The 26840-nt window shown below is 41.2% G+C and overlaps 1 protein-coding gene across 21 annotated transcripts in view; it reads right to left on the reverse strand.

The window, feature by feature from the left end:
- Positions 1-1228: 1228 nt before the first annotated feature.
- Positions 1229-26840, reverse strand: part of pax2a (paired box 2a) — a 28851-nt gene continuing 3239 nt past the window's right edge. For 4 of the 21 annotated variants that reach the window (XM_025009380.2, XM_025009376.2, XM_025009378.2 and 1 more), the window contains 10 exons: positions 26595-26792; positions 23292-23377; positions 23064-23183; positions 22121-22165; positions 15826-16001; positions 13414-13534; positions 7811-8026; positions 6144-6245; positions 4846-4932; positions 1229-4684 (listed from right to left, as the gene is read on the reverse strand). In XM_025009380.2, the coding sequence (XP_024865148.1) occupies positions 4563-4684; positions 4846-4932; positions 6144-6245; positions 7811-8026; positions 13414-13534; positions 15826-16001; positions 22121-22165; positions 23064-23183; positions 23292-23377; positions 26595-26792 (1273 nt within the window). In that variant the 3' untranslated portion in view covers positions 1229-4562. Of the gene's footprint in view, positions 4704-4845; positions 4933-6143; positions 6246-7810; positions 8027-13413; positions 13535-15825; positions 16002-22120; positions 22166-23063; positions 23184-23291; positions 23378-26594; positions 26793-26840 lie in introns of all 21 variants that reach the window. The other 17 variants (XM_025009388.2, XM_025009384.2, XM_025009382.2 and 14 more) reach the window with 7 other exon arrangements.

Consider the following 26840-nt stretch of genomic DNA (forward strand, 5'->3'; position numbering starts at 1 on the left):
GGCTAAATTCCTCCTTTTCTTTTAGCCATCGCCTAACAGTGGGTAAAGTTAATAGACAACATTTCTCATGAAAATAATGAATTTAATCCAGTATGCTGCTGCTTGATGCTTTAAATTTGTAGGGTTTTCTGCAGACTGTGTCCACCTAGCTTTGTCAGTCATCTTTTGCTGTATATATTATCAGTGACAGACATAAATCACGCCGAAGAGGCCAAGCTGTGGGGCATCAGCAGGCCAAGCTGACAATGAGGGTGAAGTGTTTGAGTAAATCTTGCGCCTGGCCCGTTGGCCCCATGGCAGGGGCCTCTCTGCGCCGCTTTGAGAAGCCCTGAGGATGACAGGTGCTTTTCGTAATGCCTAACTGATGAGAGCCAATCAGTGCGTTCCGTTGTGCTGGTGTGTGCGTCTCCTCTCCTGTTGTTGTCATCTGGCCCGCTAAAGTAAAGATGAGCTTGACTGACAGATGCATCCGGGTTCACAGTTTATTGGTTTCTACGAGAGAGCCAGATATGCCAATTTAGACAGGGTAGTGACAAAAAAAGTTCCCATCTAAATGGAATAATTTTACCACTGGGAATTCTCAGCTGGGAGAGGAGGGAGTGTGTGTTTTGTGTGTATATGTGTGTGTGTGTTTTATCTTTTAACAAGCCCTGAATGACAAACACATAGGACAGTTAGGGGCTGACAGAAACAGCAGCTTTTGATGCTTCACAGGGGATCCATGAAATAAACAATAGGCAGAGGAAGCAGAGAAATTGAATTACAACTGGCTGCATTTGGGGGTGCAGAGTCTAAGTGAGGCAGCAGCCGTGTGGTATAGAAGGATGAAACCAATGCATCATTAAATATACTGGAAGCCTGAAGCTGGGGCAATGCTCTGCTGCCAACTGTACTGCCTCGTTGTTTAACTCCCTTCTATCAGTTCTGCACACACACATTCACATACGCAATAATTAAAAACAGTTGTTCTTTTTACCGTAAACTACAGTTAATTAAACATTAATCATTACTCATATAATTTTCTCCAACAGCCACACACAAATACACTCAAACTGCATGATCATGTACGTCATATTTTAGAGCTGTAATCCATGAGCGCCGTGTGTTGTACCGACTGTTCATAAAACCAAACATCAATACAGCAGGAGCAGAGATGCTCCTCAGCAACCTTGTACTCTGAATCATTTTCTTATGGGGTTAATAATGAGGGGACATCAAGTCAACAACAGACATATAAAAGAATTTATTTCTCATGTGCACAAAAAGGAATTGGAACAGAACTGAAAAAGAACAATGATTGAGGCCACAAGGCTTTCCTTATAGATTTTCATCAGAAATCCGTTTAATGTCCATGACACATCTCCTGCATCATCTTTACAACAGCAGGAAGACCCAGTCTAGCAGAGGTGCTCCACTTCCTAAAGCGAAAAGTTTGCCTGACTGTTCACACACTGCACCGCACTGTGCTGTGATTCATTTTCAGATATGTTAAACTGCAACTGGACAGGAATCCCAAGTGCAATTTGTAGAAAGATAGCTTCTCATGGAGAGCAGGACCACTGCCTGTTTCTCTGTTTTCTGGTTCTCTCAGCAATGACGCACAACCCTGACAACAGATTAGCTTGTGTAGAATGAGAGAAAACCAATGCTAAACACTTGTACCAGTAGAAAGGTGGAGGGATGGTGCGGTTGTATTTGCATGGGAATAATGTGTTTCTGTACACAAAAGCTGATGAGCATCTAATTTGGAAGATGATCAAAAAGCAAACAGGACAACATTTTTGACTGGGATTTTCATTTAAGAGACTTTGGAGAGCAAAAGTGAAGAAACGTTCACGCCTCAGGACTTTCGGACATTTTTTTTCTAAAGCAATATTTCAGATCTTTTGAAGCATGGTTCTGTGGAAAAGATATGACCAATTAATATCTTACCTGTTGCAGAAAACTCTGTTCAGTTGGAGAAATTGAGTTTAATTATTATCAAACTGCTGAGCTAAGAGCTAATTTGACTGAGACAAAGACCAACGGAATCCCACCATCTTCAAATGCCATTCTCAAAAACTTCAGAATGATTTATGATAATTCTAGTTTATAAACCTATAAATTGCTCTTTGCTTCAGGCAATGTGATTATTTACATAGATTTCTATGGTTATTTGCAACTGCAGATAGCAGCAGCAGCTAGGTGTGGCACTTCCAGTACAGTTAGGGGCACTTCCTCCAGGAATAATAAAACATTTATGCAGGAATACCTGCGTAATGCAAAACTAACAGTGATGTAAAGTTCTTAAAGATAGCCTTTTTATGAACTGCTATGGAAATATTGACATTGTAGCTGTTTTTACAACAATCATAATTCACTTTTGGTCTTGACCTAGTTTCTATCTAATCAATTTGGACAGAATTAAACTCGATTTCTCGAAACAGAGCTTGTTCAAAGAGCTATCTACAGCAGGTAAGATAGTATTTATTGATAGACTTTCCACAAGACCCTACTTCAAAAGATCTGAACCATCCCTTTGATTTTTATCCTGTTCTCCATGGGGATTTGTTATTCTGAGCCCGACAGTAAAACTTTGTTCAGAAATCCATTAAACTCATTGCATAGTGACAGAAAACAACATCAGGACAACAAATAATCAGAAAGTAAAACAAAATGACACAGACAACCTATGTGATGTTAACATCTGAAACCTGACGTAGCCATAGGTTATACAGCAGTTGTATCTTTCCTCAGCGCACGTTACATTAAGACACAAATGTAATGCATGATTTTTTTTTTCAGTCTGTATCTACAAAGGGAACCAGTACATTAGCATGATACTGCAGTGGTCGTGACATTATATTTACAGAGAAGAATTGTCTTCACATTATTCACAAATTATCCTAAAAAGCAGCACTTTGTCGTTGGAATATTGAGCCACTGGATTTTGACCTTTCTCATTACAGTCATACGCATCACCTGGTGAGAAATCCTGACGTACACGTTCCATCTTGACTTATGTAAGAAGATAATACTGATTTAATAATGCATACATTTACTGTAAATAAAATATTAAATATCAAACTAAGTCTTTGGCAAATGTTGTAAGGAGTACATTCACAAAATAGTTCCCAAAATGCAAAATAAAGCAGTATTTCTTTTCAGGCCCTGTGGAGAATAACCCCATCGAGAGAGGTGAATATGAATGCTTTAAAGACAATCGAATAGGTTGAACATGTATGAATGTAGATTGCAGAACATGTTTGTAAAGCAATTGTTGTGGTTAAATTACAGTTTTTCTGCACAACTTAATGGAGCTTTTTAAAATTTGTAGGCATCCATTGTTCTTGACCACATAGCCATAGTTGAGGATGCTTAGAACGTGTTTGTGCTGGTTTATATATCAGATCTAAAAACTCGATAATATTAAAATAAAACACATGGATCACTAATTAAATCACTTTTTATTCATTTTGTTGTTGTTTTTTAAACCATGTGTTTTGACATGCATTTCCTCTGGCATCTACCTGGGGGTGATGTAGCACCCCCAGCACCCCCACTTCCCACAGCCTTATTTGACCTGGTAGCTGAATTAAGTAAAATTTAATTTATAGGGTTTTATCATTTAGCCAAAGAAATATGGCTTGTAATTTACTCAAATCTTGTAAGAATCACTGTTTGCTTTGTGTTTTTACACCAATGAATCTAAAATATGTTCTTAACCTTTGAGTGAATCTACCAAAACAAATAAAAAAAGTGGAAAAAGTCTTAGTGCAAAAAAGAGCAAAGACAGAAAATGTGATATTGATTCTAAATAATCTTTTATGATTTTGTTTATATGCAAAAAAAAAAAAAAACTTGAAGCATTTAAAATATATGTTCACCACATTTTTCATACTTTGCAAAATGATTTCCATTTTTACATCTGATTGGTTGCCACACATGTGATGTTGCTCTTTGTGTGACGGATTCATAAACACCGAAGGGTGTTCTATCTGATGGGCAGGAGAAGTGGGAGTACAGGATGTCAAAGCATCTGAAATAAAATCTCTGTGCTACAGTTTGAAGCCATCTCTTTAGGTGTTAGAAGTGGATCCAAAACATTGCCTCAAATCGCTTTTTTATCGAACTGTGGGACCACAATCATCTTCCCTGGACTTTTCTCTTCAGAGCAGAAAAAAATACTGCAGTTTGTTACACAAAGGAATGTGAAGATCCGTGAATAAAACAACAACAGCAACAACAGCAACAAAGGAGCAAAATTAAAAACCCACAACATTTTTTTCCACATGGTATTGTTCACACAGGTTTTCTCCAATTTATATCTTATAATATATATATTTATAGAATCTCTTAAAGTCATTCTGGAAAAGTTCAGGCCTGTGAGAGAGCGAGGGCATGACAGGTGGGCTCCAGACGCCATTGGGTTTCCTCGGACCCAAAGTGTGTAACGCTGAAGCTGGATGCACCGGCGCCAGTCTCGCCCGTCCTTTCCTCCATATCACGTAAGATGACGGTGGGGAGTGGGGTAGGGGGTTCATTTGGAAGTCCACCTCGCTTCCCTTTGATGTCAGTGTTTCTCAGACAGGGACAATATGGAGGCCGAAGCTCTGGTTATGCATTTTGAGCTGGTCTCCGGGGTAACTAGTGGCGGTCATAGGCAGTGGCAGCAGTGGGAGGTGCGGAGCCACGGGATGCGGCACTATAATAATAAGGGGAACCTGAAAGTTAACAGAAGAACGAGCCGTTGGAAACCACGAGATCAGACATTATTTAACACAAATCTTTATAGAGGACTGTTCATACGCTGCAAAATCTTAATTTTGGTTTTAACTGATCGAAAACACATCCGAATGAACTTACTTAGTAATGCTGGATTACTGAACCGCCAAGCTTCATTGTAAGTTGTGTATTGTGGATGAGAATAAGGGTTTCCAGAAAAATCTCCTCCTACAAAAAAGGTCAAATCAGTTATTAGTGGAGACATTAGTGAACAGCAACAGCTCAGATTTAAACAGTAAAAATGTTTTTTTCGATAATGTGCACAACACAGCAAAGTTTTGTCAAATATACATTTTAACAATTCTCTGTTAAGCCACAGGATTTCCTCTGTTCTTTTTCAATAAGAGCTTTTTGCCTATCTTTTAGTCAACTGTACTCTGTGTAAACGCTCTCTAATTGAATCACATATCTTCTTGCATTGCACAGTTCATGGTGGAAGGAACGGGAGGGTCTCAGAGAGGAATGCTGTGAGGTCCACAAGTTTCCTTCTTTTATGAGGCTATAAAGTCCGAGTTTTATATCAGGCTGCTGATAAATAGCCTTTGCTTTGACTATGTTTTAGGCCAAACTAAATCTAATCCTTGGATGAAGGTGTTTGTGTGTTTTCTCTTTTTTATGTGACATAAACACTCCTAGTTGCATGTAACCTAAAAAGAAATTTTCTTCCCTGCGCTGACTTGTAAAATGCTACAGGGCTGCTTTGATCACTGGTCAGTGTGAGGGGTACATGCCTTTAAACAATAGCAGGAGTTGTGTTTTCAGTTGTTTGGAGGACAGATTTACACAGGCTGGCAGCTACAGCATCCTCACTGCTGGTCGTGTAACTTGAGCTCATCCCTGAGAGAGATAGTGATTTAAATATTTACAGGCCCTCCACGCCTCTGTGTTTTGACCCTTAACTGTTTGCTGTGAACCTGAACTGCAGGTTAAGTAGAGGGGAAAGAGATACGCTCTGTAGCCCTGGGTGTCCGGGGAGGCGAGGAGAGGAGCAAAAGCGGTGTTTATCGACGGGGCTGGTGAGAGTGCTCTGTGTGGACACGGCGAGGGTAATGAGCGCTGGGAGCTGGAGTGTAACTGAGAGGAACTGTCCTATCTCACGGCCACTGATTGTGGTGATCGCCTATCGAGTTCATCTAATGTTCTCATCCACTGATGCTAACCGCACGCTAACCGCAGCCTTATAAAGCTATAACAAGCTCGCTTCAATCCAGGAGCGATGCTTTAAGGTGCTTTCACTGTTGTCGTCGGATTTTCATGTTTGTTTTCTTTTTGTCAGTATACCTCAGCCTTCTACAAGATTACCTGAAGGAGACTACAGGAAAAAATGGTCGCTCACATTTGAATTAACTGCATCATGAAAAGGAAGCAGTATCACCTACCAGGAACCATTCCAGCAAGTGTGGAGGTGGGGTAGCTGCCTTGTCCTGTGGGGGGGACATGAGGTGGGTAACCAGGTAAGGTGGTGCTGGCCATGTCTCGACCTGCAGGCAAAAACAAACAAAAAAAAACAAACTATTAATTATTACTCAAATATAGAGAAAGACATCTATATATTTTCCACTTAAATTAATGGAGACCAGTCCAGAGTTAACAATTTAAACCCTTTGTATATGTACAATAATAAAAAAAATCTTTTTTTAAGGTTAAAGCATGCTTGATGTGGTACCACTTCACAATAAGGGTCCCCTTATAAAGGATTTCTTAATGCTTTATGAATAGGTTATTCCTGAGTTTGGAAACAATTTATAAAGCATTACCAATCATTTGTTAAACTAGTAAAAAAGACATTTAATACTTAAATACCAATTTAATTATGAAGAAATGAAAAAAATGTACAGTATGTCTGCTTTAAAGTGTCTTATATTTGTCTTATAAATTAGAGCTTTTTCATTTGTTTACAAACTCACAAAAAGCTATTTATAAAGCATTGATAATTCATATATAAAGGTGCCTTTATTGTGAAAAAGTACCCTTGACATTTTGTTTCAAAGTTAAAGTCAGTGTTGATTATGCTGTCTTGTATATCAAGGTAAAGTTGATATCAACTAAAACTGTATTACATAAGAAGACAAAAGAAAACAAAATACATAATTGGTGAATATTTAACTAATATGTTTGGTACCTGGATTTAAAGTTTATCAGTTCTGCTTGAATATGAAAATTTTGTTCACACAAACATCTTATAGGAAAGAAAAATTTACCAAAACATTCTTTTTTTAAATAATTGTTCTTATGTAATGTATCTTTATGCACACTTTTGTAATAGTGAATCTGTCTATTTTGAATTTTTGTTTTATTACTAGAAAATTACATACACACATACACCCACAGGGGGAAAAGAAACAAAAAGTCTAAATAAAATAATAAGGGTATTCAATGGTAATAAAAAAGCAGCAGCACTGTCTCTGACAATGTCATTTCACAATTGTTTTTCTCACAGGGTAGTTTGCAAGTAATTTGGAGTGAAGTTATTTGCATTGATTATCTAATCAGAGACTGGAACAATGTATTTGTTATTAACTTATGTCCTAAGCAGCTAAACCTGACAGGAGCATTGGGCCAATGAGAGCGCTTTCTGCTCTGCTCCACATTCAGACTTTTAATTAACAGTGACAGCTTCAGGTCTGGTTTGATGATGAGGGGGGGACTGGTGGGACAGAACTGAGTGCTATGGGTCCAGGGCAGGCCAATGCATCAGCATCTCGGCTTCTGCAGCCTTCCCCTCCCCCCTCTTTGGACCTGCTCTGGCCCCCTAGACGTTGAGGCTGTCACGTTGCCTGAAGCGTAGGAAAATCTTTTGTTAACTCGAGAGATGAGCGAGGGGTCAGATGTGGAGAAAAGCATTGCTGAGAGAGGAAAAAAAGAGTTGGTGCTCTTAATTAGGGCCAAAAAGTCAGTTTAGCTCCTGTGTACACAACAGTAGAGCCATGAAAGCAGCATGAGAAGTGGTAAAGGGGTAAAAATGAAACAGAGGTAAGGCAGATGAACAGAATGAAATGGATTGATTTTTTGTTCTAACTCTGGGGCCTTGTGGGTAAAGCAGTACCTGCTATAAAAGGCTGGCTGGCATACTGGCTGTAGCAGGGGCCGTGGGCATGGGGAAGGTAGCTGGGAGTAGAGGCATCTACAGAGAGGCTGGACTGGTGGGGCAAGATGTCAGCCAGAGCAGAATCCCCAACAGAGGAGGGGGTGAAGGGGGCAAAGGATGCCTCATGGGGCTCCCGCTTTACACACATGGAAGGCGGATATGACGGATGAGAGTCTGGCAGGTGAAAAAAAAAAAGAAAAAAAAAAAAAGAAAGAATCTTGATAGGATGCAGACATACAACACCACACATTCTGTATACATTTATGTCAGTCACACATATGAATGGTAAAATGGATGGTTTATTCATTTCCAATCAGAATAAATGGTTTGATTTGTTATTATCAGAAGCAGTTTGAATCAAAGAAAACACAGATGGGGCAGAAAATTTTAACTCAGAGGGACCTTACAGGATGAGGAACGTCACAAGGAGTGTTATGACATCCTATCTTCAAGAAACTGAAAACCAGAACTTTTACATGAATACTAAACAGAAAAGAAGTCTTTAGTATTTGATTTGTGCATTTACATAGCTTATAATAATAATCTCATATGCACCCAGCAGTGATTTATTCAGCTAAGCGTAAACATACACCAGTGAAATGTTGCAACAACACATCGCGCCTGATCAATCAAGCTCAAATGCATAAAAAATTTCCCCAAGGTTTTTGGGAAAACAAACAGTGTAATCTCACGGCTGCTTTCTCGCAACAAAATCACTCCCACAAATAACCAAACAATTGGCTTGAAGACAGATCAAAATGCTACACTTTGATCTAATTTGGCTGATGAGTCTTGGCATCGGCCATTTCGTCCGGCTCTGCCTCTTGAACATATGCAATCAATGTGAGCTCTGTCTCTGGTCGCTCCATGCCATGCTGCAGAGCCCGCTCTGTTTGCTGGGGCCTGGGATGGCTCTTTCCCGACACCATGATAGCCTCATTAGCTGCTTCCCTCATCTTTGTTGTTTTACAACAGGACTGTGTGTTGCAGTTCCTCATTAAGATAAGGGCTGTTGTATTGAAGGGGGATGCAACACTGTCAGCCTTCAGAACGTAAAACAAGAGGATCAGAGAACACAGCTGATGGCTTTGTAGCAGGTTCTCCAAATCTCTTCTGCCTTAACAGCTCTAAATGTGAATTTCAGCAGAGTAACAGGGATCCTTCGTCATCTCGAACAAATGCCATTTCTAACATATGAAAAGATCATTAAAAACACTTGCTTTGACTTTCTGGCATGAACAGAAATGTTCTAACGAGTCTGCTTTGCATTTAATTGGGTGGACTGAAACTATGTCACATGCCTAGTCCAAGTATGTCATATTTATGGCAAATCCCTGGTGCTCAGTTCTGCTCCTCAGCTAATTATAACCAATGTGTACTTTGTTAAACTCTTCAAAGTTACAACAGCTTTCAAAAGTCCAGTTCCCCTCCAGTTGACATGGGCACATGTACCTCCTGAAAAAAATGGAACTTCTTGATACGAGACAATACGCCAAGGTAGGACTAGAGGTTAGCTCTAGTTACAAATGCAATAAAAGCATGATAGTTTACATGTTCAATATCTGAATTAAAAAAATGTAACTTGAGAAATTATAATTTAGTCTTTAGATATAACAATTAAAAATTAATGAGCATCTTTCAAATGACATACGCAGATGAACCTTTCTGATGCACATATCACGCAAGGAGGCCTGGGTCAAATCTATCTGCAATGTATTTGATGCCTCCTGCATATACTACAGTTTGCTTCTGTTTTCTCAGCGCCTGAGCAACCGTTGTCAAACAGACGGGGGTTACAACGCAGCAACAACCGATACAAATGCTGCGTTCAAGACCACTGAACTCTGAAACTAATCAGACATGGTGCTGCTTATTGTCCTGGAGACGAGGCAGCGCCCGGGAAAACGGGAAGCTGTCAAATCACAGGCACTGATGATGGAGATGGAAGATAAACTTAGAGTCCGCGGGGACCTTTTTTCCCCAGCAAACACATCTCTGAGAGAGAGGAGACAGTATAGAGTTCTCCAACATCTGTCTCTGCTCGACCACTGATACCACATCTACAGACCCCATCAACCATAGAAATGGACTGTTAGGAACCTGCAGCAATCCTTGGAGTGATGCGTCCAGATTTAGCTACAACTCTGGCGCACATTTGCCGGTTAACACTCTTGTTTTGAAAGGTTGACATTTAGAAAACAGGAAACTTTTTTTTTCATTCCTTCAGTTGTACAAAGCAAAACTTCCTTTGGATGTATTCAAGAAAAAAAAAGTTTGTAAGGAATGTTTTAAACACAGCTTTAAATATATTGCTCTGTTGCACTGTCAGTATGATATTTTGTAACACCAGAAGGAACAAAAGAGCAGCAGTCAAAGTTGTGAATGAGCCAAGAACATTTTGCAGTAAAGGCTTGAATTCCCCATCCACGCGCTACAGTTTTAACGTCATTCATTATGAAATGTGTGCTTAAAGGTTAGTGTGCGTATTGAGGGAGGTGGTGGTTAAGAATTAATTTCTAAGCTGGGGGCTGCAGGCATTAACAGAGCTCAGACAACCATTTGTCACCAGGCTGCACAGCAGACACTGCAGGCTAGGTAATGGTTCATTGTTTGCAACTCAGCAGAGAAATAGCTGGAAACTCCAAAAGAAGAACCCCAGAATGCACATCTTAAATAAACTGTTCAGCTCCTTTAGATGATCAGGCTTGTCTTTTGTCACTCCGAGACGGTGAGAAATAGATGCAAAAAAAAAAGCTTAAAAAGAATAAAACCACCAGCTCTATCTTCACATCTGCTAGATTTCAGAGGGGTGCCCATTTACACTTCTCCCTCCCACAGGCTCTGTTGAGAGTGATTATCTAACCCAGCTTGCAGAGAGACCGCTAAACTCTCACTGGGTGAAGCAGTATTAAAACATCATTTATTCTACATACTTAACTTCTGCCTGAATTGGAATAAGTAAAGTAAAAATGTATAAAATCTGCAGGATGTTACTGCTTAAAATGATCAAGTGTATAAAAAGAAAACTGTGTAGAAGCAGAAATGATACTTAGAAGGATTCAGAGAGCTGAGGTGAATCATTACATGTATCTATGGACGCAGTGGTTAACAGTACTCATTAACTAAATATACACACAGACATGCACTATCTTTGCTGCCACCCTCCTTCCACATAAACCGTCTCTTTCACACTCATAGGGTAAACAGAGGACACAAAACATGGCCACCTTAGCTTTCGCTCTATAGCGCTCCTGGAATGCAAAACTGAGCACTTCATTAATCATTCATCTTTAATAGATTATGCAAATTCCAGGACATTAAAATCAACAAGATCAATAACGGCACAAATTTTAATTGGGAGCAAAAAACATTTAAAGAATGAATATAATCTTGTGGCTCCATCCAGTATGAGAGCATAATTTATTGATAATTGGATTCCAGCCTAAGTGAGGAAGGTAATTTAGCAGTTTCTCAGCCTTGGCATACTTTCCTATTTACAGGGTTGCCTAATGGCAGGAAAAAAAATAATATCATGCACTAACAACCTACACACTGCCTCATGTATTACTTTGCACAGTTTAAGTGATAAAAGTTTGCTGGTTATTACTTGCAAGTTTAATTTTGTTTGTGTTGAAAATAGCCAAACACATTCTTTTTTTTAATTATACAGCTGTACTAAAACAGGCTGTCATATTGCATTTTAAGAAAAGTTTTGTTAGTTTTCCTTCTTTAAATGCAATTTGTGGTTCTTTACAAGCCCCCAAGCCCCCAGGTGGCTCTGAGGCCACCTGCTATGAGTTTGCTCCCCAGAGCGAGACCACTTTCATAGGGAGGAGCCCTGCATAAAAGACAAAAACACACCTTTCTTCTCCTGAGGCCCAACTTTCCAGGGCAAAGCTACCTCCCACATTTTCAGGAATAAAAAGGGGGTCTTTCTTTTCTCATCACTCCGTGCCTGAGTCTGGGGCTGGACTACAGGGATCATATGAGATGGGCGACTGCAGTTTTCAATCATGCTGTCCTCCTTACTGACCCTCTCTCTCTCTCACACACACACACACACACACACACAGAGTGCACTCGCTGACTTTGATTCCCACTGCATCATTATGGGACTTTTATTAAAACCCTGGTGTATTTAGGGAGTCAGTGTGGCCATCGGTAAACCTAACCCCTCCTGGGAAGGAGCCTCAGCTCACACAATGAAGCAATATTTCAATTATCCAGGTGGCCATCAACCTGGAGAGCTGAGCAAAAGAAGCCAAGGAGCAATTCAGCGCGTGTGGGTTATGTGATACAGATACTACAAGCCTACCAATCCCTATTGACTTGCAGTGGACATTACAACTTCAAACAGCTTATAAATTAGAAAAAATAGTGCTTTACTTCTCTTTTTCTGCATTTTTTTTTCCTTTTTGCCTGACAGTCTCTGTCCACAACATCAGCCACACAGCCACTGTGCCATTCCAGCTGCTGTCAATCAACAAGCCATGATAGTCTTTGATGACAGTGTCATGCAGCGGTGAGAACAGCAGCTGTCTCTTATGAGAAACACTCCCAGTCAATCTGTTAGCGAGCCAATCTGGGCTAACACAGTAGCCGGTTAGGAGGTTAGGAGCCGAGCGTGTGAAAGACCTGCAGGATTTAATGGGCTCAGATGGTGTGCCACCTCAGTGTCTCAAAAGGGCCTTAAAAGTGCTTTTTTTTCATTTAGTGATAAGAGTGGCTGTCACATTGTTGATGAATTTGTGACAAAGTACCTGCAGTATTTGCTCACTTTATTTATTCTAAGTTGAAGCAGCGTAATAGTGAAATCATGCAGTTAGATTAACAACAACCAATGATTCTGCTTATAAAATGATTAAATTTGCTGCAAATACTTCTATGTACTCTATAACTCTTCTATTTATTGTTTTACCTCCTGGTTCCAAGAAGCATTCAAAGCAATCAAGCCATTTAGAATGATGTCAAATTGGACAGTCAAGATCTGGAAGCCCATCAGATCACACCTCTGCCATACTCTAAAGCAATTGATTATGATGAATATTGAAATCTTCTTAAATATTATCCATTCCTACACTTATTTTTGAAATGCTTGCTTGGTCAGGCTCATCCATTGCTCAGGCATGTTATGGTTCAAGGGCTCAGAAACTTGTAAGACATCCAGCTTCATGTAAATATTATCTGGGGAAAACAGCTACCTTTGTTTAAGGAGTGAATATGTGGAATTATAGACCTTCAGTTTGAACATATGAATGATCACCACATGCCTGGTATTAAAATGTGGTTATTTTGTTTAGCCCTAATGAATGTGAGAGTTTTAGTTAGTTCCTTGTTTGTATTTCAAAGTGTATTTTCAGTCTTTTTATGTAACTTTATAAAACAGTTGAACTAGTCCAGTGAAAGGAGACAGAGAAGGATTTTTAAAAAGCTGATAAGACACAGAAGACATTGTTCTGCTATATGTTTCTCAGCACTGACCACCTTGGTTGCGGGTGTCTTTCACTGCTGCACCTGTGTGCATTCTTTCAGGAATCAATGTAGCATGAATCAGATTGTACCTGTCACAACAGAGTAGCTCTGTGAGACACTGGAGGCGAGGTCGGAGCTGGCACTGGTGGAGAGGCTCGGCTTCACATCTTCCAGGCCGGCATTCAGCGATGGGAGAGAGTACTCGTTTGCCTGTAGACGAACACACACAAACACACACGCACACGTGAGCAGGTGGCAATCAAAAGCAGCAGCTGTCTTTATTTAATACCACATTCCACCTAAGATCAGGTCACGATCTGGTTATTATCGCTCATGCACTGTCCACAAGCTCATTTTAAATGACAGATTCACAGCAGATTTCCTCCAATTTAGGCGACAGTATATAAAATATGATTGACTGACACCTCTGGGATATCTGTGGTTCTCTCGCCATGTTTCCACCGAAATATTTCTGTAAACGTCACCTCCGTCTCTGCTCCCTATGCTTTACTACGACCTGTGATGATGTATGCATGCATTAGGGCTTGTCTGAGAAGAAGGCAGAGCGGGAAAGATGGATGAGAGAGGGATTGGGAGAGGAGTGAAAGGACGGGGTGTCAGCTGGCTCTTTGTGCTCCACTGCAGTCATCCCTGTGACCAGTCAAGGGAGGAGACATTCAGGGCTTTGTTACAGGAGAGACATGTGGTGTTTTTTTCTTCCTTTTTTCTTTTCTTCCATTTTTTATTTAAGAAAAAAGGGAGTACAACCTCAAAATCAACCTTTGTGCTCTGCTTCTAGGATGAGCCCATAAAAAAGGTTACATTTTTATGCTTATATTTGCATTTTACTTTGTAATGTAAAATATCTTTTGGAGTTCCAGTCATCTTTTACATTTTGCAGTCCCTTGTTCACAGAAAACTCTCTGAAGAGTTGGTCTCTTCTGATTTATTCCCCTTAATCTCTGATTAAGACTCTGTTTGCAGTTGTGATGAATCCTAGTTGTTAATGAGATGACATTTCCTGACCCAGTTCTTCTTTGAAAGGATAAGTGTTTGCACACACATTTGTGTATGCAAGTGTTCGTGTCAGAATGCGTGTGTGCATCTGTTTGTCTCAATGGGTTGGGGGTCCCACGGGGGCGAGCTGGTGACCCCAGTCTTGTCTGCCTCTATCCCAGATAAACTCTAATTGTCTGCTTACAACTGTTCCCTGGCACTGGGCTGGATGTTCCTCTCTATTCCATTGGGCCTCCGCAGCACAAGAGCCATTTTGTCATGCAGATGGGATGTGGGTAGGGCTGGGCAGGGCTGGGCGGAGGGCGAGTGGCAAGCACAGAGGGGCCCTGAATGACCTGACCACATGGCTGCCAGAAGTGTGGGAGGGATGAGGCCTATTCAGCCTGGCCTCTTCAAAATGGCTTTTTAATGCCCTGACGCAGACACCAGACAAGCCTCTAATAGCCTAATATCCCACCTTTTCACCAGTTTAAGAAAAGGAGGGGGTGTTGGAAACAGGCAGAAAAAAGGAGGTGCATGGAAAGAGTGGAAAGCAGGCTGATTAATATTACATTAAATTAAAACTGATTTTTCTGGACCATTCTGACGCCATTTTTCTCCCCCTTCCTCCAGCCCTCTCTCGCCTTTTTAATACCTTCTTCTCCACTCTTTGTGATTGCAAGTCATTTCCAATTCGTTTTGGTATTGATCTTGCCGTAGAAATCACTTTGGTAATTAGCTGCATTAGGGGCTGTAAAGCAGGCTGAGGGGCTGTCCCTCTGATTTATCGCCGCTGTAATTCCCCACGATCGCGCAGAGATGAAAATGAACTCAATTAGAGCACTGCTAAGGCTGCATGGGCACCCTCACAGAGTTCCAATGGAAAAATTAATAGTCTCTTGTTGTTTAACAGTCTGATGAATGTAAATAAAGCTTATCCTCTGTAATAGGCTCTAGGCTTGTGGGTTATTTTGAGGTGATTTTCATTCAAAATAAAATGTAATGTTGTTTTTGGCCAACAGAAATTCAATTTTGGGATGTATATGCTTCTCACATTTTGATCAAAAACAAATATGTTCAGAATCTGATATTGTTTAACTAGACCACAGATAAATCTGAATTGGAATTATAGCAACAGAATTATAGGCAAACATGCACCAAACTGATGAAAGCAAAAAAAGTTAAAACTAGAGCCAGGTGTCAATGCCTCCATGGATGTTTGCTAAATCTCAGAAGAAAAAAAAATGAAATAAAAAAACATTTTAAAAATCAAGTTGAAAAAATTGCTGATATGAAGAATTTAGAGGTGTTGATTTGACTTTGATTCAGTTTGGCTGTGGATCTACAACAGCACATATCCTGATTCTGTATATATAAAATTTAATTACACATAGTATTTAGTTCTGCTGCTTCTTACAAGGGTAGTTCAAGAGACAAAGTGTTAAACTGACATTTCAAAAGCCACATGAAAGAAAATTCCACTTCAAAAAATCTTGGTGTCGAACCTGTTCAGGTTTAATGTGTTCTGATGTGGGGAAGACATCGGGATAGGAAGGCCTTTCAAACACACGATCCAGGGCCTCCAGCTGTTGCTGGGTGAAGGCATCTGCCCGCAGGTGCTTCCTTAAACTTTCCACGCTGCCCTGAGAATCGCTGCCCGGGCCCGAGCCATCAGAGCCATCTAGAGAAACGAGAGGAAGAGGAAGGACAATCTGCATCAGGACATGACTTTTTACTTGACATTATCCTAGCGAGCTAAAACACTGAGATAAGAGAAACATTTCTGAGGGATTTCTTCTGGTATGAGTGTGATAGCATAAAGCCATCTGAGTCACTCTCATTTGATCACACACACTTACATGAACACACTCACTCAAGCTGCGCCCCCCTCCCCCCCTCTCTATGCGGCCCCCATCAGCACAGCATCAGTGATAGGTCTGTGATAATTGATGGATTACCTTCAGTGCAAATATATACTTGTAAGGGAGAGCGTGTGCTTCAGGAGGAGAAAGTGGGCCTGGCGATTACATCCAGAGCCTCTCATTCTGCCAGTGGGAAATGGAGAGCCATTATTTAACTGAACTATTTCCTTCTGAACGTATTACCCTTCTCTCTCTCTCTCTCTTTTTCTCTCTTTCCATCCCCCACATATAGCCTGTCCTTTGGAAAGCAGAATAGAACAGGGATGGTACTCAGGACCGAATGAGGATGGGGCATTGAGGGCAAGCGTATGCATTTCCTCACTTGGTCACACACTATATAAACAAATGAGCTTTCCTCGTTCCTCTGATCTCTGACCCTATCAACTCGAGTGGGGAGTCCACCGCCACCGCTGCATTTCCCTCTTTGCTCACTCATCATGTCCTGAGCACTGAAAAAAAAGAAAAAAAAAAACTAAAGCTAAAACCTGCAGCCAGCATTCCAGGAACCTCCACCCCACTGGCTGCCTCCCACCGCCCTCCCTTTCCTCCCTACACTGCGCCACCAACGGCGGATGAGGGCTTTAGCTCCCGTACAAATCTGTCATTCTAAATTTGCAGCAGATTATGTTCTCTCCTGGGCGAGGCAGCGGTGATATATGATATGCAAGGCCGCTATTGATTGCCTGATCCGCTCGCAGAGGAGGGAGGCGAAATGAACTTGGAATGAACATCATGCCTCAACTCATTGTGCGTATAATACTCTACTTAATCCCACATTTTTCTGTGCTATGGAATTCAATTGATCAATCATGTTCCACTGATGGTACCATTTCAGGGGCGATATTGCCATTCTGCTCGGCTGCTTGACCTTTTTTCAATGGCTGAGGCCAGAGGATGAACCCGTTTCGCACCAAGAAATAGATCCATTGAAAGAATGGGATAGAAGACGGCAATTGAGTTGAGTGTACGTGTCGATGGGAGGGTGACTTTATCTTTGTGTAGCATTTTTTAAAGGAATCTTATTTTTTCCAGCTAGGCGTGTTTTTCTTACCACAAGTTAACAGAATATTTTAGACTTTTTTTCTAAACATTTTTCCTGAGCTAAGGAATGTGGTCCAGGGGTGTTCCTGTACAAAACTCAATTGTTGTTTGTGGTACAGAGGAGAAAATGGATTCATTAATTACCTCGTATGAGCTGGTCTGATAAAAGAGGCAAGCTTGATCAATAGCAAGTGTTTGTCATTCACTACAGAGATGCATGCTTAATCCTCCCCTCACACACTTAATCAAGCCCTCTGACCTAGCAGCAGAAAACACAGATTCTCATCACAGGATACATTTTGGTGCACTTCCTGTGACCTAAATATAAATAAAGGCTTCACGTTAAAAATAAAAATGCCAGTTTTGGAAGTTGCTAATTAAGCGGTAGGCATTTTAATACATTTATTCAGACTAATCCCTGTTACTCCCAAATTTATGTGGGTAAAAAAATGGTTTTTCCTTTAAACTGAGATATAAACTTTGATTCATAACTTTCAAAATTTGCTATTAAAGGGTTTATGTTTGACATATATCATAAGATAGCTACGATAAATCAGATTCATTCCTTGACAGTCGGCGCGTCAAGTGGAGTGTGAAGCCCGACTGTCAGATTGTGAGTGTGTGAGTGTTTCTTCAACCCCTTCGGGTGTCTCAGCAGGTATTCTCTTATCACTCCCAAAGCACCAGCTCACCGCATCTCTTTGTTTTAACACCAGTGTGCGAGGAGATAAAAACAAATGTCTCACAGGGTGGCTCTCACACGTGTCATATCTGGAACACGCTCTTTTTCATCTGCTTGAACTGTTTGACCTTGTTTGGTCCAAAAAGTTTAACATTTCATGCTCTTATTTAAATATTTTAGATCAAGCATTTTCAAACCAAATGCAGACAAGAATTTTTTTTTTTTGTTGTTGTTCCATCAGGCTAACTGCTGTGCACACAAACACACAAAAACACTCACACACACTTAACCAATGACAGTAGCTGTTACAAACATAAAGGTATCAAAAGCTCTTATATTTTCCCTAGTCTCTAAGGGGGATGTTAGTTTTCCGGTGTGACACAGTGGTACTAAATGTCCCTCTTTCATCTTTGCTGTTCCTGTGATAAGATAACTCAGGAGAAGACCAGAGGAGGAGGCTTGTTTGAAAGGCAAATGAATTCCTACACACTGCCTGGCTCCCTCCATAAATCAATGACATGTGGGGTTTCCTAGATCAGAGGGTGCGAGTTAACCGATCCCGAATCAGTCGTACACCGAGAGGTGGAGTGATGCTCAATAGCAAAGTGTGGATCATTTGTTGATGATTTTTAAAATGCTGTTGAGCTCAGTAAAAAAAAAAAAAAAAAAGAAAAAGAGAAAGAAAAGCACAAACAAACGGGTATACCCAGAGGGTGAACACTCCTTCCCTGTAAGCTAGCTATATTTATGAAACCTCTGAAGCGGAAAGGAGAGAGTTGGGTGGGATGGGGGGAGGAGAGAGGCAGCAACACTGCCATGGCTGTTAAGATCCTGCTATGTTGTGGCGTGTTTAAGAGCTTTATTAATTCGATTTAGCACCACCAACCAATGTACTGACTGTCAGCAGGCAGAGTGATGCTTATTTGAAATTTGCTCTCACTGGCAGCTTTGAGTTGGTGTCGATGGCATTTTATTTACCTCGCTTTATGTTCTGAGACCAAAGCAGAAAGTTTATGATAAATAAAGAAAAGCACAGCAATCCAGTTTGTAAGTACACAGTATTAATAAGGTTAGACATTTGAGTATGTTGGCTTGTAAATATGAGGTTATAGTTTGATTCCTGTTTGCCTTTTTCCTCAAAGTGTCTGCTCTGCAAGAAATGTAAACATTTTCAGAGGAATACAGTGTATGCCTGTGAGGCTTTATGTTGTTGAAACGAATCTTTCTGGGTATCTACCAAATCAGATACCTAGAAATCAGCTTTAAAAAACAGTTTTTACACCGTCTTCCTCTTGAAACTAAACTCCATTCTCTTCTCTGATTCTTTTTTGTCCTTTCATCTCCTTCCTCGGGACCAGCCTGTCGTTTAACGTGGCCACCCTGTGTGGTGAGTATTTCTGGAAATGCAATTAACAAATCCCTACTTTTCTCATGCCTCTTTCCCCCTCCTCAAGCTGAGTAACGCATCGCTCCATTAATTCTCGCCATTGCAACCCATAATTGACTTTTCTCTGACATGATTCCCCTCAACAGAGCGAGCTCCCTCTTTATATATTTTTGTGATCGAACTTATTGCATATTGTTTACAACTGTACGTGCGGTCTCGAACAGTCATGCTGCTTGATGCAAATGTTCAGACCACAAGGCTCAGGAAGAAGACGGGGGACAATACAAGGAGAAATGAAAGGTTGAAGAGAAAGAGGAGAGAAGGAGGAGGGGGAGGAAAGCAGCGAGGACCCCTTTTGTGCCTCCTCCTCTGTCAGGGCCCTAACAGCTTCTTGTCTCTATGTTACGCTCTGTGGCCCCTCTCAAACCTGGGCTTTTCTCTCTCACACACAGCCCATCAGGGCCATTATAGTGCTCATGATTCCACTTTTTCTGTCTCACTCTGGATGCATTTATTTTCTAAAAGTGATCCTCTTTTGACTCATTGTCACGGAGTGGCTTGACTAGTCAACCAGAGTATAGGCCCAGGTTCAAATCCATACACTAACTGATTTAAACTCTGCAAATGGGTCATAGGTGTTAAAAGATCTACTCTGGAATCTCCAAAGGGGGCAAATATCAAATGTGAACAAATCAAAACAGAGACGGGTTTTTTTTTTTTTCTCAAGCTATCAAGCAAGGTTGATTTGATTCCGGCTGGAGCCTATGATCGTTCTTTTGTGTCATGAATGAGCAACCCGCTGGGCCATATTTCTTTCTCAACTCTCACACACTCATCAGCTCCTTCTCCACTCATCTCACACCCACGCTACAATCACAAGTTATGACCTTTGCTTTCTCCATCTAATTTATCACTGTAGCTCCCTGCTGCTTGTCCTCCCCGGAGCTCCTCTGGGCTCCGTCCAGGACTTGGTAAGCCAGCGATGAGAGAAAATATACCGTCAGGTCACATCAACCTGACTGCAAACAGCAGCAGGGTCAGGGGTAGCCTGTCACTGTATGCTAAGACAAGGAAAACACTGAATTTTCATTAGGCTGCAGCCCTGAAAGGCAGATTTCCTTTGGAAAATAACACAAATTACAGCAGTGAATTAGACCAAAATAATCTTTGGAGAATTAACTTTTTGCACTCCAATGCACATTTTATACTCAGCAGTTTCACCCAATCCTCCCTGACTTTTCTTGGCTTCAACTTCCACTATAGGTTTAAATGAGTGAGTGAGAACACGCTGTACAACAGGCTAATTTCCCCACTTTGCTATTAATGCATTTGGCAGGAACAACATTCCATTCCCTGTAATGAGATACACAAATAAATCTGGCTATGGATGGATTCAGAGTGGGGTGGTGCTGGTGTGTGTGGTGATGATGGTGGGAGGAGGAGGAGGCAGAGCGGCGCATTGAGACGCATTCTCCCAGCACTGGCATAATTGGTATCTCTGCTTGCAGACATGCAAACCAATCTCTCCACAGATAGGACTGAGACTCTCTCTTTTTCCCCCTTAAGGCTATTTCTTTTGTCTTTTCAATAGCTTGCACATCCATGATAGGGGGGAGGGGGGAGGGGGGTTATTTGTGAATTAATAGCTTTTCTCTGCAGAATTGTAAATTCTTTTTAAATGTCACAATGCTCTCTATGAGAAGAGCATCTCGAGCCAGCGAGTCCCACACAAACACGTGTTTCCAAGCACAGGTGAGTATAAAATGCCTCCACAACTCCTAAAACTAATCCTTGCTCAGTTCTCATTGAGGCTGCTTCATCCAATTTTTATTCCACAGCTTCCGTGCCTCTCGTTTTCCTCCTCCCATCTACCCTCAAAGCCGTCCGGTGTAACATGCTACTTTTAATTTGCAATAACACATGACAAGGACAGATTAATAGCTCGTATGGCACCTCTGTCCCTGAGGCTTGTCTTACAGGGACCAGGTGTACATAACGCGTGTCACACTACATTATCTCTACAGCCCTGCAGTAATGGGGACCTTTTTCTTCCTAAAAGGGCATCCGCTGACTTCAGTCACACAAGGAGCACAAGCCAACACTGTCACAACACAAACGGTGCAAGGACGGTGTGCTGCGTCGTTATAAAACACACAGACAGATATTGTAATAAGTAAGCAGACTCGTGTGACACTTTCAAGCTTGAAATGGTTGGCTTATGCTGAGTCCTTTGCAGAATATTCTAAAAGAATGTCAAAGCTAAAGCTACAATTAGTTAGTTCCTTAATTCTACTTTCCAGTGCGGTTGTGGAGTTGTCTTGCAATGAAATATTTTAGCTTGTTGTTTCAAGCTGTGAAAACTGATTTAAATGGTTCCAACATTCTTTATCAAAAACAATGCTTGTGTTTTCTAAAAAAAAGTTAAAAGGTAAAAAAAATGACCAAACACAAAAGCTACACATTTTTGTCTAAGTTAACATTGCATTGATTCTGATTTTGTAAAAATCCACAGCTATCCACTCTATAAAACGCTACACGGTAGATCAGTACTGCACTGCATGCCATTACATGGAAAATGTGATTTTCCACAGTCACTTTAGCTTAATTTATTTGAAATTTCTCAGGAGATTATATATTGGAAGAATCTTCCCCAGCACACCTTGAAAGCTCATAACATAACAAAACAAAATCTGCATGTGAAAGGTGAATATATATATATATATATATAGTCTGAAAGCAAAAAAGAAGGTTGTCTAACTTCAACTTACAATGTCCTATTTTCCTTCCATCCAAGTGGTTGCCACTCCAGAGAACTAAAGAGACAGAAACAAAAGAAGGAAGTGGCCTGTTTTGATAAGTGCTTTCTGAGATCATTTTATACCATATCATCCCAACAGCCACCTTTAAAGCACAGAACTGCACATGTGCATACACACACACAGACATACACACACAAACACACGTGCAAGCCCCTTCCCTGCCTCCACCGGTCTGTTCCTACACCTGTTCAGGCCTCCACCAGGGACATGTTAATTCATAGGCATTAAAAAAGCCAATTGTTTGCACAACCGATAATCTATTAGCCTTCAGGCAGTGTGTGTCCACTTTCTGGCTCTGCCTAGGAATGAGAAAATCTAGCTTGGATAGACTTCCACATAATCTTTGAGTGTGTCTGTGTCCGTTTTCTGGCCAGTTTGTGGCTTTTTATGTTTATTTTTTTGCACCAATATATTTTTTCATCATATAGTCAAAATTAAAAGAAATCTCTTGTGTATTTGCAGATTATTAAATGACTATAAGTTAACAAGTTAGAAGATAGAGAATCACAAAAGAGCTTTTTCTGCCTCTAGTGACATTGCAGGAATGAAAGAACAGCAGTGCTGATGTCTCGCCAAAGGGGATTAGAATTGTATGACAGCTATAGAGGATATCAAGAATAGGTCTGAGTATGGCATCAAATAGAGATGCAGCTCTGTAGGCCTTTCTGTATGGTAAAAAACGGACTGAATCACAGCACTCCCTGAACACTCGCCCTGCCAGATATACAACATAACAAGTCACTGGAGAAAACATAGAAACACTCGTGGCTCCAGCGCTGTCATAAACTTCTTCACACACAAGAAATGAAAAAAAAAAAAAACGTACGAGATGATCGATGAAGTGGACTCAAAGGATGGGAAACAAAAAAAAAGGTTCTTGTGTCTTCCTTACCATCATCCCGTTTCCTCTTCTCGCCGTTGGAGCGGGGGATACCCAGGATGCCGTTGATGGAGTAGGATCCAACGGGATTGTTTGAGGCACTGGTCACAGGAGGGGAGGCTGTGCTGGGCACTGACAGAGAAAACAGGGTTAGCGTCTGTGTGTTTGTGTTCGAATGACTGAGCGCACGTGTGTATTTTCTTCTGCGTCACTGGTTCATTTTACTGGATGCACCCTCACCTATGGTATGGCCAGGTGTGGAGAGCGGTGTGACAGATCCGTCGGGGGACGGGTGAAACTGCTGCTGGACTTTGGTGCGGATAATCCTGATGAAGTGAACAACAGACACGGATCAATCAATACTGCTTCCAGAGCATTGAGATTTCACACCAAAGCAGCCAACCCGGGACACTTAAACATGACACATCACATCCACTTATGTCTGTGCATGTACAAGTGCTCCATCGTTTCGGGGTAGTTGTGTCATCATATTCAGGCCGCTGTCACAGATAGCCAATCTCTGGGCTTTAGGGGCAATCTCTCTGCTCCTGTGTGTAGCTGAATAGGGGATGCCCCCCTGCGATTGTGGATTCAATCTAGCTGGATTCTGAGCTTAGAAATATGATAAAGTCCCCATACCAGTAAGATGTGATGTGGCGGGAAAGTCTTCATTGCACTTTGGTCTGAATGATCTTGCAAACAAAGCATGAAATCACATCAATTCACCTCAATGATCAGCTTCACTGGCTCTACCTGGCCAACTCTAATAATCTCCCTCTCCTGCTCCCCGCTCCCCTCTTTTCTCCTCGCTCTTTCTTCTTCCTTCACCTCTCAAAACCAATCCTTCACTCCCTCCCCTCCGTCCTCTTTTCTCATCTTTTTACAGTCCCGTTGCTACTGTACTCTCTCACGTTTTTCTGTCAGAATCCTCTTTTTATTCTATCCTTTCTATCTCTCTTTAGTCATCTTGTCCAGTATTTTTCCTCTGTGTTTCTGTGGTTTTAGGATACAGGCGGCCTCTGGGCTCAAAGAGCTTATCGACTGGAACTCCCACAAAGCAAAGTTGACGATGGATGCTGACGAGGAACAGCAAATGCAAATGGTGATCTATAAATTATATGTGACAGGAAGGCAATAGTGGCCCAAGCTAAGACCACTGCCACATCTTTTAATCTATAGTAAAAAAAAAAACACGTGTCACCACATTACAAAACTACAGAAGTAAAAGTTCAAAAGATTATGTTTTATGTGTAAAGTTGATGACTTCTGAAACTCTTTAGGATTTACACAAACTCAACTTTTGCTCCTTTGGGATTTCATCCATTAAACCACGACTATGATAATCTTTTGATTGACAGGAGAACATGAGATCATTGATTAACAAGCAGCACTGCATAACGACACAAATCCCACACGGAAAGCCCTTTATTCGAATTGTGTGACAAGACCAGAATTTCACAGAGGCAACTGACGTCCACGTGTTTGCGCAGCGGCCAAGAATCAGGCATCAGCCCTGAGTCAGGCAGGTAAGGGGTTAAATTGCTCTGGGGCAAATATGTACATCAGACTCTTTTTATTCTCCTCGCCATCTCATGTGTCCTCCACACTGTCTCCTTCAGGCCGGGCAACAAAGTCCTCCAGAAAACACACATCAATATTTTATTTGAATTTTCCACATCTCACTACAGCAGTTATCTGACCTCATGACTTGAGGGAGTCTCGTAAATTCAAGGACTTTGTTTCGAGTCTCTATTGTTCATATTGAATAAGCAATCTGGAAGGGTGAGTTAATGACTTTTGTGCCAGGTTGTTATGAAAAAAACAAACAAAAAAAAAATATCTAACTCAAAAAGAGATTTTAAAATGTTGATTAGTATGATCAAAATCCACCTATTGGTTTTTTGTCCAGTGGGGCAGAGGGTGGAAGCTCCTCACTGCGACAACACAACAAAGTGCAACCCGGTCTCTGTGTAATCTTTAATAATTCATGCAGGAAAAATGTGTTTAAAGCCCAGCTCTTTAGTCAACAGAGGAGAGGTCAGCGTCTTAACCACAGAGACCACCAGGGGTCTGCTGTCTCTCTTTTATTTGCTCCTTGGCTGCATTTTACACTCTTCATTCTTCGTCGTCCACATTTTGTTTTGGCAAAAACAACAAGAAAATAAGGTGAAAACTATTAAGTGTTAGAGTAATTTTTAAAAAATCATAACAACGTAAATTCAGTCTCAACTAAGCTTATCTAAAGGATTAAAAAACAAGTGAGGTCAGCAGCTTTTTCAGAGTCTTTGCTTTAAGAATTAAAACAAACTGGGACAAAAAGTAAATGCACACACAACAAAGTCTGGTGTTAATTATTAATGTCCACAGTAATGTGGCTTATAGAGACACTTATTTTCACTCCTAATTGTGCTGTTTCACAGTCTTCACTTTGAAATTATTGCTAATATTTTGCAGAAACAAAAACAGAATAACAAAGACTTATCTGTTTTTATAAGCAAATAAAAACAGAGAGTGATGCTCCAAAAATAAACCTGTTGAATACTCACAAGGGCAGCCTTTAACTTTCTTTTTCTTTCTTTCCTTTTTTTTGTGCAAAGTTTCCTCCATTTCCTGCATTTAGCTGGATGTGTTATGAGACTCTTTTCAGCTCATTAAAATGTAATGCTGATGACCAGCTCTCTGGAACAGTGCCTCCTAACCAAAGTTCATCACTGGCAGGCACTACGGGGCTTTTTTTCCCCCTTCTTCTTCTTCTTCTTCTTTCACACTGCACACATGCAGCAGGGGGGGTTTCCAGCAGCGTCCTCTGTCTGAGGACACTTTGTCCACTGCTGTCCCGCCTCGAGTAAAAAGGTGAAGGTGTATAGTATCACTTTTATATGCTTCAGTGCCGAAAAAAAAATGTTTGGAGTTCATCTATCCAATGCGCAACACTTGTACGCCTGTTTTTTTTTTTGTTGTTGTTTTTTACATTTATTTATAGATAATTTATATTGCTTATAATAATAATAATAATAATAATAATAATAATAATAATAATAATAATAATAATAATAATAATAATAATAATAATGTATGACAGCTCTGTGTTGGAGACTTGGCTCAGGATGAAGACGCCTCCGCCGCAGTGTGGTCCGCGTATCGAGCGGCTTTGTTGGGTATTTCCTTCTGCCTCTGGATCTGGTTACGAGCTATCGATCGGTTTTTATCGGGACAGATGTGACTCCTCGCGGCCCCCAGCCTCTCGGCTCTCCGCGCCGCCGCCGTTGTCGAGGAGGGCCGCGCCGGGAGGGAGATTGAATTGCACGTGTGAGAGACCACCCCCCGCGCGGACAGGCTCGGCTGGAATTATAGGTCAAGCCTTGGAGACTGAATACCTATTCCAGTGATGATTTGTCCTATTTTGCGCATGATTGTTTTCTTTTATTATTATTTTTTTTACTTTCAAAATAAAAAGGTCGCCTGTTCCAGGGAGGATGCGCGCGCATTTTACGCACTTTGGCACTGCGCCGTCCGCTATAATAATAAGGGATTTCCACCTACCTGTTGATGGATGAAACGCTGGGGACTGTGTCGTTGTCACAGACGCCCTCAGCCAGTAGTCGGTCCCTTATCTCCCAGGCGAACATGGTGGGGTTCTGGCGTTTGTACTCAGCGATTTTATCCACCACTTTCGGAGTTGCCACCTTTGGTTTGGAGCCACCGATAACTCCGGGCTTAATACTGCCGGTTTCATAGTACCTGCATGGGGACGGGGGGGGGGGGGGGGGGGGGGGGGGGAGGGGTGGC

This window comes from Kryptolebias marmoratus, linkage group LG22 (genome assembly GCF_001649575.2).
Source record: "Kryptolebias marmoratus isolate JLee-2015 linkage group LG22, ASM164957v2, whole genome shotgun sequence".
Taxonomy (NCBI): Eukaryota; Metazoa; Chordata; class Actinopteri; order Cyprinodontiformes; family Rivulidae; genus Kryptolebias; species Kryptolebias marmoratus.